This window comes from Monodon monoceros, unplaced genomic scaffold (assembly GCF_005190385.1).
Source record: "Monodon monoceros isolate NGI ecotype Baffin Bay Population unplaced genomic scaffold, NGI_Narwhal_1 Super_Scaffold_21, whole genome shotgun sequence".
NCBI classification, from domain to species: Eukaryota; Metazoa; Chordata; class Mammalia; order Artiodactyla; family Monodontidae; genus Monodon; species Monodon monoceros.
The window spans coordinates 36,489,958-36,505,028 of NW_021703778.1; the positions used below are offsets into that span (position 1 = coordinate 36,489,958).

The 15,071-nt window shown below is 42.6% G+C and overlaps 1 protein-coding gene and 1 non-coding gene across 3 annotated transcripts; one reads left to right on the plus strand and one right to left on the minus strand.

The window, feature by feature from the left end:
* The first annotated feature begins 362 nt into the window (after window positions 1-362).
* On the plus strand, window positions 363-7,983 carry ZNF774 (zinc finger protein 774). 2 transcript variants are annotated; one of them, XM_029236242.1, is made up of 4 exons: window positions 363-523; window positions 2,245-2,357; window positions 4,995-5,101; window positions 5,571-7,008. In XM_029236242.1, the coding sequence occupies exons 2-4, from the start codon at window positions 2,251-2,253 to the stop codon at window positions 6,809-6,811; spliced, it is 1,455 nt and encodes a 484-aa protein (XP_029092075.1). In that variant the 5' UTR covers window positions 363-523; window positions 2,245-2,250; the 3' UTR covers window positions 6,812-7,008. The 2 variants fall into 2 exon arrangements, with proteins under 2 accessions (XP_029092075.1, XP_029092076.1); XM_029236243.1 differs by having other exon boundaries at window positions 402-672; window positions 5,571-7,983.
* A 1,210-nt stretch (window positions 7,984-9,193) lies between these two features.
* TRNAE-UUC lies at window positions 9,194-9,265 on the minus strand. The gene has a single exon. It is a non-coding gene; the product is annotated as a tRNA-Glu (tRNA).
* Between the last annotated feature and the right edge of the window lie 5,806 nt (window positions 9,266-15,071).

Consider the following 15,071-nt stretch of genomic DNA (forward strand, 5'->3'; position numbering starts at 1 on the left):
CTCTGGAAGGTGCCAGAGCGCGGGAGATGCTGTGGTTGGTAAAGGCTGCTCGGCGCTAGTCAGGTGAGGCCTGGAGGTTCGCATCTGCAGATCCATCTTTGGGTGTACAGTCTTTGGATCCTCTTCTCAGCTCTGAAGAGGCGGTTCCAGCGGTCGGGTAGCTCGGGTGAACTGGGTTTAGCCCTTGTCACCGCTCGGAACTGGGCATCCCGGGACTCCCAGTCCTTTGAGGTCTTGCTCAGGACTACATTTCCCAAAAGGCTCCGCGGTGATTGAAAGTTCTATCAGCCTATGGACGGGGCAGAATTCTCGTGCCAGAAACTGAGAAACCAATGGCAAGAGGACGGGGGCGGTATTTTCCGGCTGCTGGCTGTCTTGTCCAGAGTCCCACCTGTGTCCCCACAGCCCTGTCACGAATCCCAGTCGGGTTCTGGGCGGGACTGCCACGGCGTTGCGGGCCGGGTGCGGCTCGGCGGTGGAGGACTCTCACTTCGTGCTCCATCCCGGGCTGGGCCCCGGGGCGGTGAGTGATCCGGGGAAGGAGACTGCGGCTGCAGCCCGGGCGCTGCTGAGGGGCGTGGATGGGGCTCGCTCGCCGCCCCGGCGTTGTCTCTGCCGGGTCCTCGCGCTCGCCTTTCCGAGCCCGCGGGTCTTGCTGAGGAGTGGGGAGAGGTAGCTGCGCTTTTCTCTGCCGGCGTCAGGATAGCTCATCCTCTTAATTTTTTTGCTCCTCGGTGGTAGTCCTCTGGTTTCAGTTTAGCTTTGCGACCCTTTGACCGCTGCACCTAGATTAGGGCCTACAGCACCGCGAGGGAGGAGAATGGGTGTTGGCCCTACCGGTGCGGTCATGTTCCTATTAATAAACCCAGTGAACAAACTAGTGCTTCTCACAATGGCACTTAGTCACAGCACCTCAGCGGTCTAGGGCCTTTGAGGTCACCTGTACGGGGGTGCAGGAGACCGGGTGGCAGGAGACCGGGTGGGAAACAGGGCTTCTCTAACCTTGGCTGAGAACTCTCCATCCCGCTGTCTCCTGCAGGTGGGCCCTGCTGTTGGGTTTTGTAATGAATGGAGAAATAAAATGTATGCTCAAAACTCATTACAGTTTTCACTTCCTAATGACATTATTTTTGTTTGTTAAGGTTTTAAACCAGAGAGATGAAATGTATTCCCACAGCTTTTAGGCTCCTAAAAACCCAGTACTTTATAAGTGACCGATAGCAATATGTGTGAATGCATAAATGTTTCCATGAAAAGTGTGTGTATTCTAGTAGTGCACAGGTGCTCTGATTGGTGAGACAAAAGATGTGAAAGAGTAAAAGTTCCTCACCCCGGTATGATCCATCCTCCACTGAAATGCAGAATTCTTTGTAGAAGGTTCATCTGTTCAATCAGCTGACTGACAATATTTGTTTTGAGTGGAAACTCTTCAAGGGGGAAAACAAACAAAAAAACAAACATTATCCTATATTACTTTGTGACTCCTAATGCCTAACAGAATATTAATTATTGAATAAATTACTGATCCATCCAGTAACCTGACCATCTCCCCCCAAATAATTTTTTCATGATAGTGATGTTAATTTTATTAATGTGTTAATGATTGTTTTCAGCCCCCAAGCATTTTGTTTTGTGCTTATCGCCATTGAATTTCACTTAATTTTACAGCTTATCCATGTTGTTTTTTAAAATCCATGTCTTTTTAAGTCCCATTTCTGACTGCATTAAACCTTGAAATAGAATGATACCTAGGGCAGTTCCTTTTGGGCTTCTGCATAGTTTGTCCCTTGAAGTTGACACTAAATCTACAAGCCAGGAAAAGTCAGCTATTCTCATAACTAATATGAGTCTAATGAAGTCCGCAATTTCCTACCTAGCTGAGGAAAATGTAGTTGGAGAGAATCCAAAGCTTTCCAGAAATCGAGTTATACCTGTGCACTCTCTCCTCTGTTTATCTTGTCCATCATGGACAATTTGTTCCTCAAAAAGTTAATGTCTCCAAAAGACTGAGGGTTCTGCAGATGTGTTTGGGAGGTCCAGGACTCATTTTGTGATGAGAAAGTTGGCCAAAGGAAAGGTTATGTTAAAACAGAATAAGAAAAGCATCCCTTCTGTGGTTGACAGCATTTACCTCAGAGCTATCTATTCTGGTCAGTTGGGGCCGTAGTGGCTGTATTTTGGTTTTGAGACAATGGTGAGAATATCTAAAGAGCTCTTGATGCATACTGAGGTCTCTTGCTGTAGGAACTGATGATGTGGCTGGGGACTTCAGGGATGAGTGCATTACCTGGACACTGCTTAGAGAGTCCTCTTCAGGGATACCACCCAGCACAGTTAGAAGAATGGGCTCTCAAAGGGTAAGGATGCTACTCTCCTTTATCTTAGATATTTTGAGAGGGCCCAGATCTGAGTGGTCTCTAGGGTTGTTGGTCTCTTAGAGCTTCAGATCTCTGTGAGAGTAATTGTTACTTCCCTGGCAGAAAAAGAACGACTTCCATTTTTATGGCACTTAGTAGTTTGCAGATTTATTTGATATTTATTGTCTTACTGATATCTCACCATAACTCTTTGATGTATTTTCATCCCCCTTTTCCAGCTCAGGATCCTGAGACTCAAAAAGTTAAGTGGCAGAGGTGAGAGTTCAACCCAGGTCTTTGTGGAAAAGGGGGAGCTCTCCCCATGGCTTTTTTCCTGTCACTTAAAAAAAAAAAAACCCTCCAGTGCTCTTTCTAAAATACTGTGGCAGGACTTCCCTGGCCGTCCAGGGGATAAGACTCCACGCTCCCACTGCAGGGGGCGCCGGTTCAATCCCTGGTTAGGGAACTAAGATCCTGCACACTGCACCGTGTGGCCAAAAAAAAACAAAAAAAGGGGGAAAAAAATACCATGGCAATGCCTTCTCCCTGCTTTACTTCATATCTAATACACAAGTGATATGTACTCACAAAAAAAAGGCAAGCAAAATGAAAACAAAAGTCATCCATCCCACTGCTGAAGAGTTACGATCCTTCCAGCCATTTTCCTAAGCGTATATACAATTAAAAAAAAAAAAAAGAAAAGAAAAACATTGGGATCATACTGAATATTCAGTTGTAAATCTTACTTTCTTACACATTGTATTGTGAATATATTTTGACAATAAATATCTGTACATTACTTAAAATAACCACTTAGTATTTTGTTTTATGGAATACAGCAATTACATTAAATTGAACCATATATGTGAGCATTTTTTGACCACTTTTTACCTATAAACTGCCAATTTCATATGGCTCAATCAAATGTAATTATTTCTTCGTTGAGGGACATTTAGGTTATTTCAAATTTTCAGCTATATTGTGATGATGATCTCTTAGCTAATTGTCTTTTTGAAAGTATTGTTTATTGAAGCGTAATGAGTTAATAATTAGCTAATATATCTTTTGCACAACTTTCTTTCTTTTCCTTTTTTTTTTTTTGTTTTACTTTTTTTCATTTCCTTAGAATTCCCAGAATTAGAATTGCTGGGTTTGAGAATAGATTTCTAAGGTATTTGGTGTTTTTGAAAAATGCCTTCCAAAAAGATTGAACCAAGCTATTTATTTCTGTTAGCATTGTATGAAAGTGTCCATTTCTTCATATTCTATCATGGTAGGTATCATAATCTAAGAGTCTGGATAAAATAATAGTGATAGCTAACATTTACTGAGGACTTAATCACTTAATCCTCACGACAACTCTGTAAGGTGGGTTTTATCATTATCCCTAATTTATAGATGAAGACACTGAGACACAGAGAGTTTAAGTAACTTTCCTGAGGTCACACAGCTAGTAAGAGGCAGAGTTAGGATTCAAATTCAGGCAACATGACTCCTGAGTTTGCACTCTTTACCTCTACACTATATTGCCTAAGTGTATCATTGTTTTAATTTGAATTTCTTTGGTTAATGTTGAGGTTAAAAGTTTTCCATATACTTATAAGCTGCTTGTATTTTTTTCTTTTCTGAATTGCCTATTCATGTTCTTTGTCCATTTTTTTGTTTTTGTTTTGTTTTTTTCTTACAAGTGTTTGTCTTTTTCTCATGGCAATACCGACTGCTGCCCTTCTGGGAAAATTTAAAAAGTAAACATGGGGCTTACCTGGTGGCGCAGTGGTTAAGAATCCGCCTGCCAATACAGGGGACACGGGTTCATGCCCTGGTCTGGGAAGATCTCACATGCGGCAGAGCAACTAAGCCCGCAAGCCACAACTATTGAAGCCCACATGCCTAGAGCCTGTGCTCCACAACAAGAGAAGCTACCACAATGAGAAGCCCGCGCACCGCAGCTAGAGAAAGCCTGCGCGCAGCAAAAAAGACCCAACGCAGCCAAAAATAAATAAATATTTTTAAAATAAATAAATAAAAAATAAAAAGTAAACATTATAGTTATAGTTAACTTCCTTGATTCTTTCTAAGGGGGAGGTCATGGCAGCTTTGTTTTGATAAAATTATATCTCCACATGGGCTTCCCTGGTGGCGCGGTGGTTGAAAGTCCGCCTGCCGATGCAGGGGACACAGGTTCGCGTCCCGGTCCGGGAGGATCCCACATGCCGCGGAGCGGCTGGGCCCGTGAGCCATGGCCGCTGAGCCTGCGCGTCCGGAGCCTGTGCTCCACAACGGGAGCAGCCACATCAGTGAGAGGCCCGCGTACCGCAAAAAACAAAACAAAACAAAATTATATCTCCACATGGGTTTAGCCTTGTGCCTTGAGAGATGAGTTATTGTGCTTATTCTAGAATTTCTATCACCCAAGTCTGATTTTTTTTTTAACGGGAGGAAAAGAGCTTTTTCTCAGCCTCTTGGGGAGAGCACCCTTTTTTATCACTTCATCATGGCTGCCCTTTTAAAGAGACTTAACACACATTAGAGTTTCCTGGGGTGTTCTACTCCACCTAGGGAAGAAGGGGGGATTGCATTTTGCTCAGGCCTTGTGTGATGGCTCACATTAACATCCTGTGTTCACCTTCCTTATAGGATTTCTAGACCAAGTGCAATCTCCCAGCTAGAGCAGAAGGAAGAGCCATGGGTCCTACCACTCCAAAATTTTGAGACTAGGAAGATCCTGAGGGAAAGTCACACAGGTGAGATGTGTTACCCAGTGGGCAGAAATCTAGCGTTTCAGCCCTTGTTTAAATGAGGAATTTGGAATGCTGCCCTAGACTTTTGTTCTTACTATTAGAAGGTTAAATTTGACTTCCTGGGCAATCAGTCATTGACCAGATAAAGTCTTCATTTTAAGTAAACATTTCACTTTTGTCTAGACTCTAACATCTTTGAAAGGAGTTGCCCAATTTTGACAATATATGGTATACTCTTGATATGAAGGTCCCCTCAAGATTCACCTGACCATCTTAAAATAAAAAGGGATTAGGAATTCATGTTTTCTGTAAGCTCAATGATCTTCAATAAACTTTTCACAAAGTGAAAACGAGAGTAGTCAAACTAAATGTGGTCTGTTGCAAAAACACTAATTTTTATCTTTCTTGCTTTCTGATGATCTTTCCTGATAAGTGATAACTTTATTCTCTGTTACTTCTGTTAATTTTTCAGACTTTAAGAATCAGGTGGTAAAACTCAATCAGGACATTTCTGAAACAGCAGAACAATGTGGAACATCCTCAGAAAGGGCCAAGAAAGATATTTCTCATACTCCTCGTTGGGGAGGAAACTGGGAGAGGGGTCTTGAATTAGAAGGGCAGCATGGAACCCTTCTAGGAAAGGGCCAGCAGGAGCCCTTTTCACAGGAGAAGGAATTAAACAAGCTCCTGGAAGGATATATAGGAAAGAAGCCGATGTGTGCAGAATGTGGAAAAAGCTTTAACCAGAGTTCCTATCTCATAAGACACCTAAGAACCCATACCGGTGAGAGGCCTTATAAATGCATGGAGTGTGGGAAAGGCTTCAAACAGAGTTCAGACCTTGTCACCCACCACAGAACACACACAGGGGAGAAACCCTACCAATGCCATGGATGTGAGAAAAAATTCAGCGACAGCTCAACCCTCATCAAACATCAGAGAACCCACACAGGTGAGAGACCCCATGAGTGCCCAGAGTGTGGGAAGACTTTCGGACGGAAACCACACCTCATAATGCACCAAAGAACCCACACAGGAGAGAAGCCCTACACGTGCCTCGAGTGTCATAAAAGCTTTAGTCGCAGCTCCAATTTCATCACCCACCAGAGGACCCACACAGGAGTGAAGCCTTACAGGTGTAATGACTGTGGGGAGAGTTTCAGCCAGAGCTCGGATTTGATTAAGCACCAGAGAACCCACACAGGAGAACGGCCCTTTAAGTGCCCGGAGTGCGGGAAGGGCTTTAGAGATAGTTCCCATTTTGTGGCTCACATGAGCACTCACTCAGGAGAAAGGCCGTTCAGTTGTCCTTACTGCCACAAAAGTTTCAGTCAGAGCTCGCATCTGGTCACGCACCAGAGGACACACACAGGTGAGAGGCCTTTTCAGTGTGACAGTTGTGGGAAAGGATTTGCCGACAGCTCTGCCCTCATCAAGCACCAACGGATCCACACAGGAGAAAGACCCTATAAATGTGGCGAGTGTGGGAAGAGCTTCAATCAGAGCTCCCACTTCATTACCCATCAACGAATCCACTTAGGAGACAGACCCTATCGCTGTCCTGAGTGTGGCAAAACCTTCAATCAGCGTTCCCATTTTCTCACACACCAGAGAACACATACGGGAGAAAAACCGTTTCACTGTAGTAAATGTGACAAGAGCTTCCGACAGAAGGCACACCTTTTATGCCATCAGAACACCCATTTGATCTAGGAGATAGTCTTTAATGGTTCTTCTCCCTTTCAAATTTCCATTGCTATTATCTTTAAGCGCTCCAAATAGAGAAAACCTGAAACTGGGTGTCGGCGGCTCAAGTCGGGCCCTGATCTGTTCTCTTTTTCCGTGCTTTAATGGCGAGGATAAACCTACAGGGTCCAATTAATGTTCTGAACACAAAAGGCGTTCCTTCAGTGTTTTTGACTGACTCTTAGACAGAAGAATGTGAGTTTAATGCTTGATGCCTGGTTACTAAAAGAGAAGTGAGATAAATGTAGTCACATTCTCATCATTAATGATTCATATTTGATATCTTATACAAAGCCCTTGATACAATGCCTGGCCTTTAAAAGACACTCAGTACAGGGTTGCTTGCTTTTATCAGCCTTATTACTCAATGAGGAATTTATTATTGCAGCCCCACAAGCCCAGAACTTGCAAGAAATTAGACTGGAACTAGAAGATTCAGGGTGTGAACACATAGATTTAATAAAACAGAAAACACTCTCCTAATCCAGTGCTATGCAGTCACCAGATGTCTCATTGCCATGACAAGGCAGAATTATCATAGAGGATGTCTGCAGTCTTGTGACTTGGAGACTAGAAGAATTTTAGAAGCTCTTTGTACAGCTGTGTATGAGGTACTCCCCCTGGAAGTTTGCTGCCATCTGTGGCATAGAAAATATCCTGTGATGAACAGTCCAGAGGAACCTGGATGAGGACTGTAAAATTCTGGAAGCAAAGTTGCTGAGAATGTTAAATGATATTGCAGGGATCCTTCCCGGGGCATTTAGCTGAAGTATGTAACCCTTGTTTTGTAATTTGCTGGGTCACTGGCCCTTTAGTTGTAAGTTAACGCAAGTCTCTGATCCTTTTAGGGTCATTCATTTTATGCACTGGTATACTCCTCTATTTAATTGAAGAAATGGAGGGAAGGCAGTGTGTTGGAAGGCACACCGACTTCGTTGAGAAGGTGAGGTGTTTGTGTCTTGGCCCCTTGACACCTAATTTGGCCAGATTTTCCCCTTCTCTCAGGCCCTACCCTACTTACCTCACAAGGTTATTGTGAGGATCTGATACATATACACGCACATGCACACACACGCAAGCACTTTGTTGTTAAACTATAAAGTGTAATACCTGTAAAGTTTAATGTTATGGTATTGTTGCCAGTGTCTTTTCTTCCAAGGAGCTGTGGCTAATGTTTCCAAAGGTGTCCCACTTTCATATTGAGGGACTTCTTTTTTTACCTATTGAAAACCTAAGGCCTTCAAATGCTCAACTCATTATGTGACTCATTACGGGTCACGTGATGAACTAACGGAAGAGCCAGGATATCTCTGCAGGTCTCCTCTTCAACAACATGGAACAGACCAGCTCTGGGATTTGTTAGAGTGTCTCTGAGACACCACAGGCCTGGAGGACCCATATTATATACATCAAACCACTCTGAATTTGGAAATGATGGAGGGATGTAGCCTACGTGCCTGAGAGCTTTATAGGGTCCTGTGCTGGGGTCCTCGATCCTCATGGCAGATATAAGTGGGTAAGGAGGGAGTTGGGTGTTGAACACTCCAGAGAGAAGAGTGGGGGACTGAAGGTGTTTTCTTTCAAGCTTTCCTGTGTCAATACAGACTAAATTAATACAGATGCCTTGGAACACTAGTTCTCTTCCATTATATGGAGTGCCACCTGAGTGCTGTAACTCATGCGGGGATAGAACTCAGCTGATAACCTAAACTCTTTCTTTAATAGGTAATTATCAGAAAAAAAAAATCTGGGGCTTCCCTGGTGGTGCAGTGGTTGGGAGTCCGCCTGCCGATGTAGGGGACGCAGGTTCGTGCCCCGGTCCGGGAAGATCCCACATGCCGCGGAGTGGCTGGGCCCGTGAGCCATGGCCGCTGAACCTGCGCGTCTGGAGCCTGTGCTCCTCAACGGGAGAGGCCACAACGGTGAGAGGCCCACGTACCGCAAAAAAAAAAAAAAAATCTGGTTAATCCAGAGCTGTAAATTCTTAAAATGTGAGCCCAGACCAGTAGCATTATCATCACCTGGGAACTTGTTAGAAATGCAAATTCTAAGTCCCCACCCCAGACCTACTGAACTGGAAACTCTAGGGGTGGGGTCCAGCAATATGTGTCTTAATAAGCCCTCCAGGTGATTATAATGCATACCCAAGGTTGAGAACCACTGCTTTAAAAGATACCTCTTCTACTGAATGTAGACACAGTACTATTATTGCTCCTACCAAAAATTAACAGTGATTTTGTAATCATCAAATACTCCAGTCAATGTTCACGTTTCCCTAATTATCTTGTGTTTTATTTATTTATTTATTTGTTTATTTTTGGCCTTGCCGCATGGTTTGCGGGATCTCAGTTCCCCGACCAGGAATTGAACCTGGGCCACTGCAGTGAAAGTGCCAAGTCCTAACCACTGGACCACCAGGGAATTCCCTGTTTTTATTTTTTAGAGACCAAATAAGGTCTCTACATTCAATTGGTTGATATATTCCTTACAAAATCCTCCCTCTTCTCTCTCTCTCTCACTTTTTCTTGTATTTCATTTGTTGAAAAAAAACCTTGTCCTTTAACTGTCTCCCACAGGTATGTATTTGGCTAATTCCATCCTATGGGGGTCCTTTAACACGCTCCTCTATCCTCTGCTTTCCTAATATTGGTAGTTGGATCTGTAAACATGATCAGGTTCAGATTTGGGAGAGGGGGGGCAAGAATACTCCATAGTGATCTTATGTAACTTCTATCAAGAGGTACCTGGTGTTTTGTTTTTGTTTTCGTTTTTCTGTCTCTTTTCTTGTGATGTTAGCAACCATGGATAAGCCCTGATTTCACTTCGGTTTGCCAAATGATATTTTAAATCCGTCACTCCTTCTTCATTTATTAGCTGAAATACTTCTATAAAGAGAACTACCCCTAATCAACTATTTGGTTTCCCTGAGGTACAGTTTGTATAGGAACAGCACAACAGCTGCTTGATTAGGACTCCTTTGATTTTTTTTTTAATATCACTATATAAATTTTGGCCTCCATGCCTTAGATTTCGGAGCCCCTTCCAGTGAGAGACTCTTCTCTGACAGGACATTTATACATGCATACAACTCAGAATAACTTTTCTCATGGCCTTTGATGTTTTTCTCCTGCCTACTCCTCTCCAGTTTGTCTAGGTTCGCCAGAAAGCAGTGTGCTAAAGAGCTCACTAAATACTTGAGTGATTCCTCAGGGATGGACTTGCTAAGTTGCCAATTAATATTTCCCGATAGTATCCAGGCCTGAAAACAGGAGAGGAAATTACATTCCCATTAGCTGGGAATGGTTTTACGTCCCTTTCATGGTAATATGAGAGTATACCCTCTTCATTTATCTTATCTACCCAAGCATTGTTCTAAATCAAATATGATCAGTATGTTAAATAATAACAGCAATAATGTATAACAATCAGATCAGAAGGTAAGGAAAAAAGCTGGCAGGCAGAGGTACGGGGTAATTCATGTGAAATCCAGGGGTACCATCTCTCCAGGGGAGGAAGTGTTTCGGCCTGGGGCGGGGGTACAACAGGGAATGAGAAAGTTCGGACATTCTGAGAATCTGGCACTGGATTAATGTGAAATGTCCTAGAAGAGTGTCCTGCAAGAAGGAGTCAGTTAGAGGACGTGGAGGGACACAAAAGCTGCATTATTAGCACAAGCAGGCATAACCCTCACCCCAGCTAGGAATGTGATGTGTGCTCATGGTCTGTGAGCAACCCTAGATTTAGGAGGCAGGGTGTGGAAGCAGCACAGAACCAAGGGTCTGAAGAGCCAGCCTCTGGTTTTGGTGAGGTTATTTACTAGCCAACTGGTTTTGGACAGGTCAGTTGATCACTCTAGGCTTCAGTCTATCTGAGAAATCAGAAGAAACATCTTTGTCTCTAACACTTTACAAATTTGGGGCTCTCACAGACCCTAGGATCGTCCATGTCGAGAGCAAGCGCTTCCACACGGGCACCTTCAAGCTCTGAGGGGATAAAAGCAGGTCGTCGGTAGCCTGGCTCCCTCTGTCTCTCCCACTCCTCGGCCCTCCCCAGGCTCCGGCCCCTCCTATGCTGACTTCCTAGTAGTATTTAACAGACAGCTCACTGGCTTATAACGTAAATGTTCTTTTTCTTTCACCCTGTTTCTCATATTGTACAGATGTGTCTACCTTATAAGATGTGAGCTCTTGAGGGGCGATGCATGACTTGCTTTGCGGCTCTGCTACCTGCCCCCTACCCTGCGCCCCCCAGCCGTGAGCAGGGAATACTTAAATGGTATTGGCAAGAGTCAAGATGACTGACTTTTCATAGTTCCCTTTGTTTCTACCCTATGACTGGGTTTCTTGCACATTCTCCACACCTCCTCTCTCCATCACTTCAGAATCCATGTCATCACCAAGCCCTATCAGCTTTACCTCCCAGATTCCTCTCAACCCCATCTGTCAGCCGTCCCATCTCCACCACCAAGCTCTAGTCCCAGGGGACCACCATCTCTCATCTGAATTCCTGCAGTGGCCTCCCAACTGAGGTCGCAGGTTTGATTTGATTTTATATTTTTGTTTTTATGTATTTATGTATGTATGTATGTATGTATTATTTATTTATTTATTTTGCAATACGCAGGCCTCTCACTGTTGTGGCCTCTCCCGTTGCGGAGCACAGGCTCTGGACGCGCAGGCTCAGCGGCCACGGCTCACGGGCCCAGCCGCTCTGCGGCATGTGGGATCTTCCCGGACCGGGACACGAACCCGTGTCCCCTGCATCGGCAGGCGGACTCTCAACCACTGCACCACCAGGGAAGCCCTTATCCTCTTTTATTTTCATCAAAGCCTTTACACCTTCCTGATCTTTTCTTGTTTACTTATTTGTTTTGGTAAACTTCACTGGGGGGAGGGAGCCATTTCTCCTATTTGCCATTCTTTCCCTGACACCTAAAACAGTGCCTGCTATGTAGTAGGTTCTCAGTAAATGTTCATTGGATGAATTAATGAAGGCATGCTCACAGGCAAGGAACTTGTGCTAGAAAAGCAGGAGTGTGAGACAAAGCGGGACAGGTGAGTGAGGGTCACACCAAGAAGGCTCTTAGTTGCCAAACTGAGTTTGGATATTATCCTCTGGGGAATGGAGTGTCTGTCATTGATGGTTTTCCAATAGAGGAGAAGCATGGTCAGCATTTGAGGAAGTTTGATTTGGCAGCCATGTGTAAGTCATATTCAAGAGAGAAAAATTAAAGACATTGCTTCAATCCATGACATAAAGAGCTTAGTGTCTGGCCCATAGTGAGTCTCCAATAAATGAATGTTATCACCAAGCACTGTGGCAGGCACTGGGAGATACAGAACAAAAAGCCAAGATCAATAAACCTTTCTACCTCAAAAGAATTCTTCCTAAACCCTAGTGTCACATTCCTTCCCTCCCCTTTTTGTCAAACTTCCATTAATATTAATATATATTATATTCTCAGGGCTGTCATGTTTAGGCTCTTTTAATCAGGCTTCCCACCTCCAGCGTGCCTCTGGCTTAGATTTCGCTTTCCCCGTTTCCTGTATTTTGCTGGTGCCAAGTCACGTAGCTTTTGCCTCCACACTGCCCCCACCCCCTTAATTGTAAAAGCACCACGTGCTTTCTGTAAAAATTTCCAAAAACTACAGAAGCGCCCAAAGTAAAAAAATGGAAATGCCTTGTCTTTTCCTCATTCCTTCCCACAACCTCACTCCCCGGATTTCAACTCTGTGATAATCTGGCATCCCAAATCTTGTTCCTAGCTCCTCTTTTCCATCCGCACTCCAGTATCTGAACTAAAGGCATGGTTTTCCACCTCTTCTCTTTGATTTTTCCCTTCAGTTCAGCTTGAAAAACATTTATTGAGTGCTATGTACCAAGTCCTACACCAGACACTGGAAGTACAAAGACAAAACAGTGAAAGAGGTCCACATTTAAAAAGCTGTTGTACTTGGGCAAGTTACTTACTCCCTTTGACACTTACTTCCTTATCTGTAAAATGGGGATAAGCTCAGTACCTTCTTTATGGGGTTGGATGAGGATTAATGAGATGATACAAGGAAAACTCTTTGCATAGTACCTGGTACATTGTATCTGCTCTATAAATGTCAATGACAACAATGATAATGATGATAATCTTTGCCTTGGAGGAGTTTATAGGTTAATGAGGAAACTTGAAGAATAAGAATTACCTAGGTGAAGAAAGATGGGAAAAAATTTTTGGAAAAGCAGAGACAAGCAGTTTAAATGAAATTAAAAGGTAAAGTTAGAGAGCTGAAAGAATAAAAAGTAACAGCTTGGACTTATCCTCTAAGAATATTTCTCAAAACTACCTGCATTAGTCCTACTCGGGGGTGCTTGTTTAAAATGCAGATTTAGTGGCCCCACCTCCCGCAAATTTGGTAAATTCAAACAGTGGAAATGTTGAATACATCAGGACAAATGAACAAGCTACAGTTATAAGCATTAACACAGATACACCTCAATAACTCAATATTAAGCACAAAAAATAAGACACAGAAAATACATACAGTAAATGTCAAAATACAACAAAGACTAAAATAGGCAAAACTAAATACTATATTGCTTAAGTAATAAGGACACACAAACTGTAATGAAAAGAAAAGGATTTATTAATATAAAATTCAGGGTAGAGGTTAACTAGAATGGTGAAGAAGGATGCTAAGTTTCTATTTCTTAAGTTGGGTGCTGAGCATAGAGTTTCTTTTTATTATAATTCTTTAATATGCATTATTTATATACTTTTTATTTACAAGATATTTCACAAGAAAAAAGCAAATAGGAAAACAGAACAGTCTTCCAGAGACTGACCTTTTCCACTTTTTTTAAAAAAAAAATTTATTTATTTATTTATTTGGCTGCGCCAGGTCTTAATTGCCATGTGCGGCCCTGCGGGATCTTTAGTTGCGGCATGTGGGATCTAGTTCCCTGACCAGGGATTGAACTTGGACCCCCTGCATTGGGAGCACAGAGTCTCAACCACTGGACCACCAGGGAAGTCCCTGACCTTTTCCACTTAAACCCCATAGAGTTGAGTTACACTAAGAAAGAAGAGAGAAAAAAATAAAAAAAGACCATCCAAAATGCCTGGGTCTGAACAAACACCAGGCCAATCTCCTCCATTTTTTCTCAATCACACACTCACACTTTCTCACTTTCCCTTCAGCTAAAAAACAAACCCTCCCTTTATGTATATCAATTAGTGCAAACGACCGTTCAGAAGATTACAAGCCCACTCTCCTATAAATAGCCAAATTCATACCACTGTCTGAATGGAGGATGCCCTGCTATATTAATAATGCTCTTGCGAACATCCTTTTTTTTTTCTCTCAGAAAAAAATGTTTCCACGTTTTAGATTATTTCCACAGGGTGTGAACATTTTACAGCTCTCGTTGCTTGCTGCCAAATCATCTTCCGAGTGAATTGTACCAGTTTACAATGCTACCAGCAATAAATGACTACCAGTTTCACCACACCCTCATCCTCAAAAAACATTTTTGCTAATTTAATAGACATGATTCTTACATCATGTTTTAATGTACATTTCTTTATCAGTGAAGTTGAACATTTTTTCCTATGTTAGCTTCTTTATTTCTTCTGTTGTTTGTCATTCTTGTATTTAGGGTATAGGATCAGAATCAAAGAACTCCACTATTTGAGGAAGTTACTTTTTTCCTGCTCCCTTCCCTTCCCCTCCCTGCTTTATTACTTTTTTACTTCATAAATTACACATGTTCATTTTAGAAATATCAGAAAATATAATTAAGCAAACAAGAAAGGTAAAATCACCTATTGCCCCACCTTCCAGAGATAATCACTACTGTTTATTGTACATCCTTTTAAACTTTTTCTCTAACAAAGATATTCACAAACATATCACATAACCTTTCTGAGCCTGTTTCCCCATCTATAAAATGAGAATACTTTTCTTCAAGTTGATAATTAAATGAGCTGGTGTATGTGAAAATGATTTATATGCTGCAGGATGTTATATAAATATAAATGCAAGTTTCTGTGCTTATTCCATAAAATACCCTTTATTCTGCCAAACAGAACGGTGACACTTTGTTCCCTGAATGTAGCCTGCCCTCTCCAGAACATGCTTCTCTCTAGAATGACATGCTGCCTCAATTTTTCAGACTAAACAAGTATTCACTTATTTTTTTTAAAATTCAATATGTAAGATATACAAAAGGGGGAATT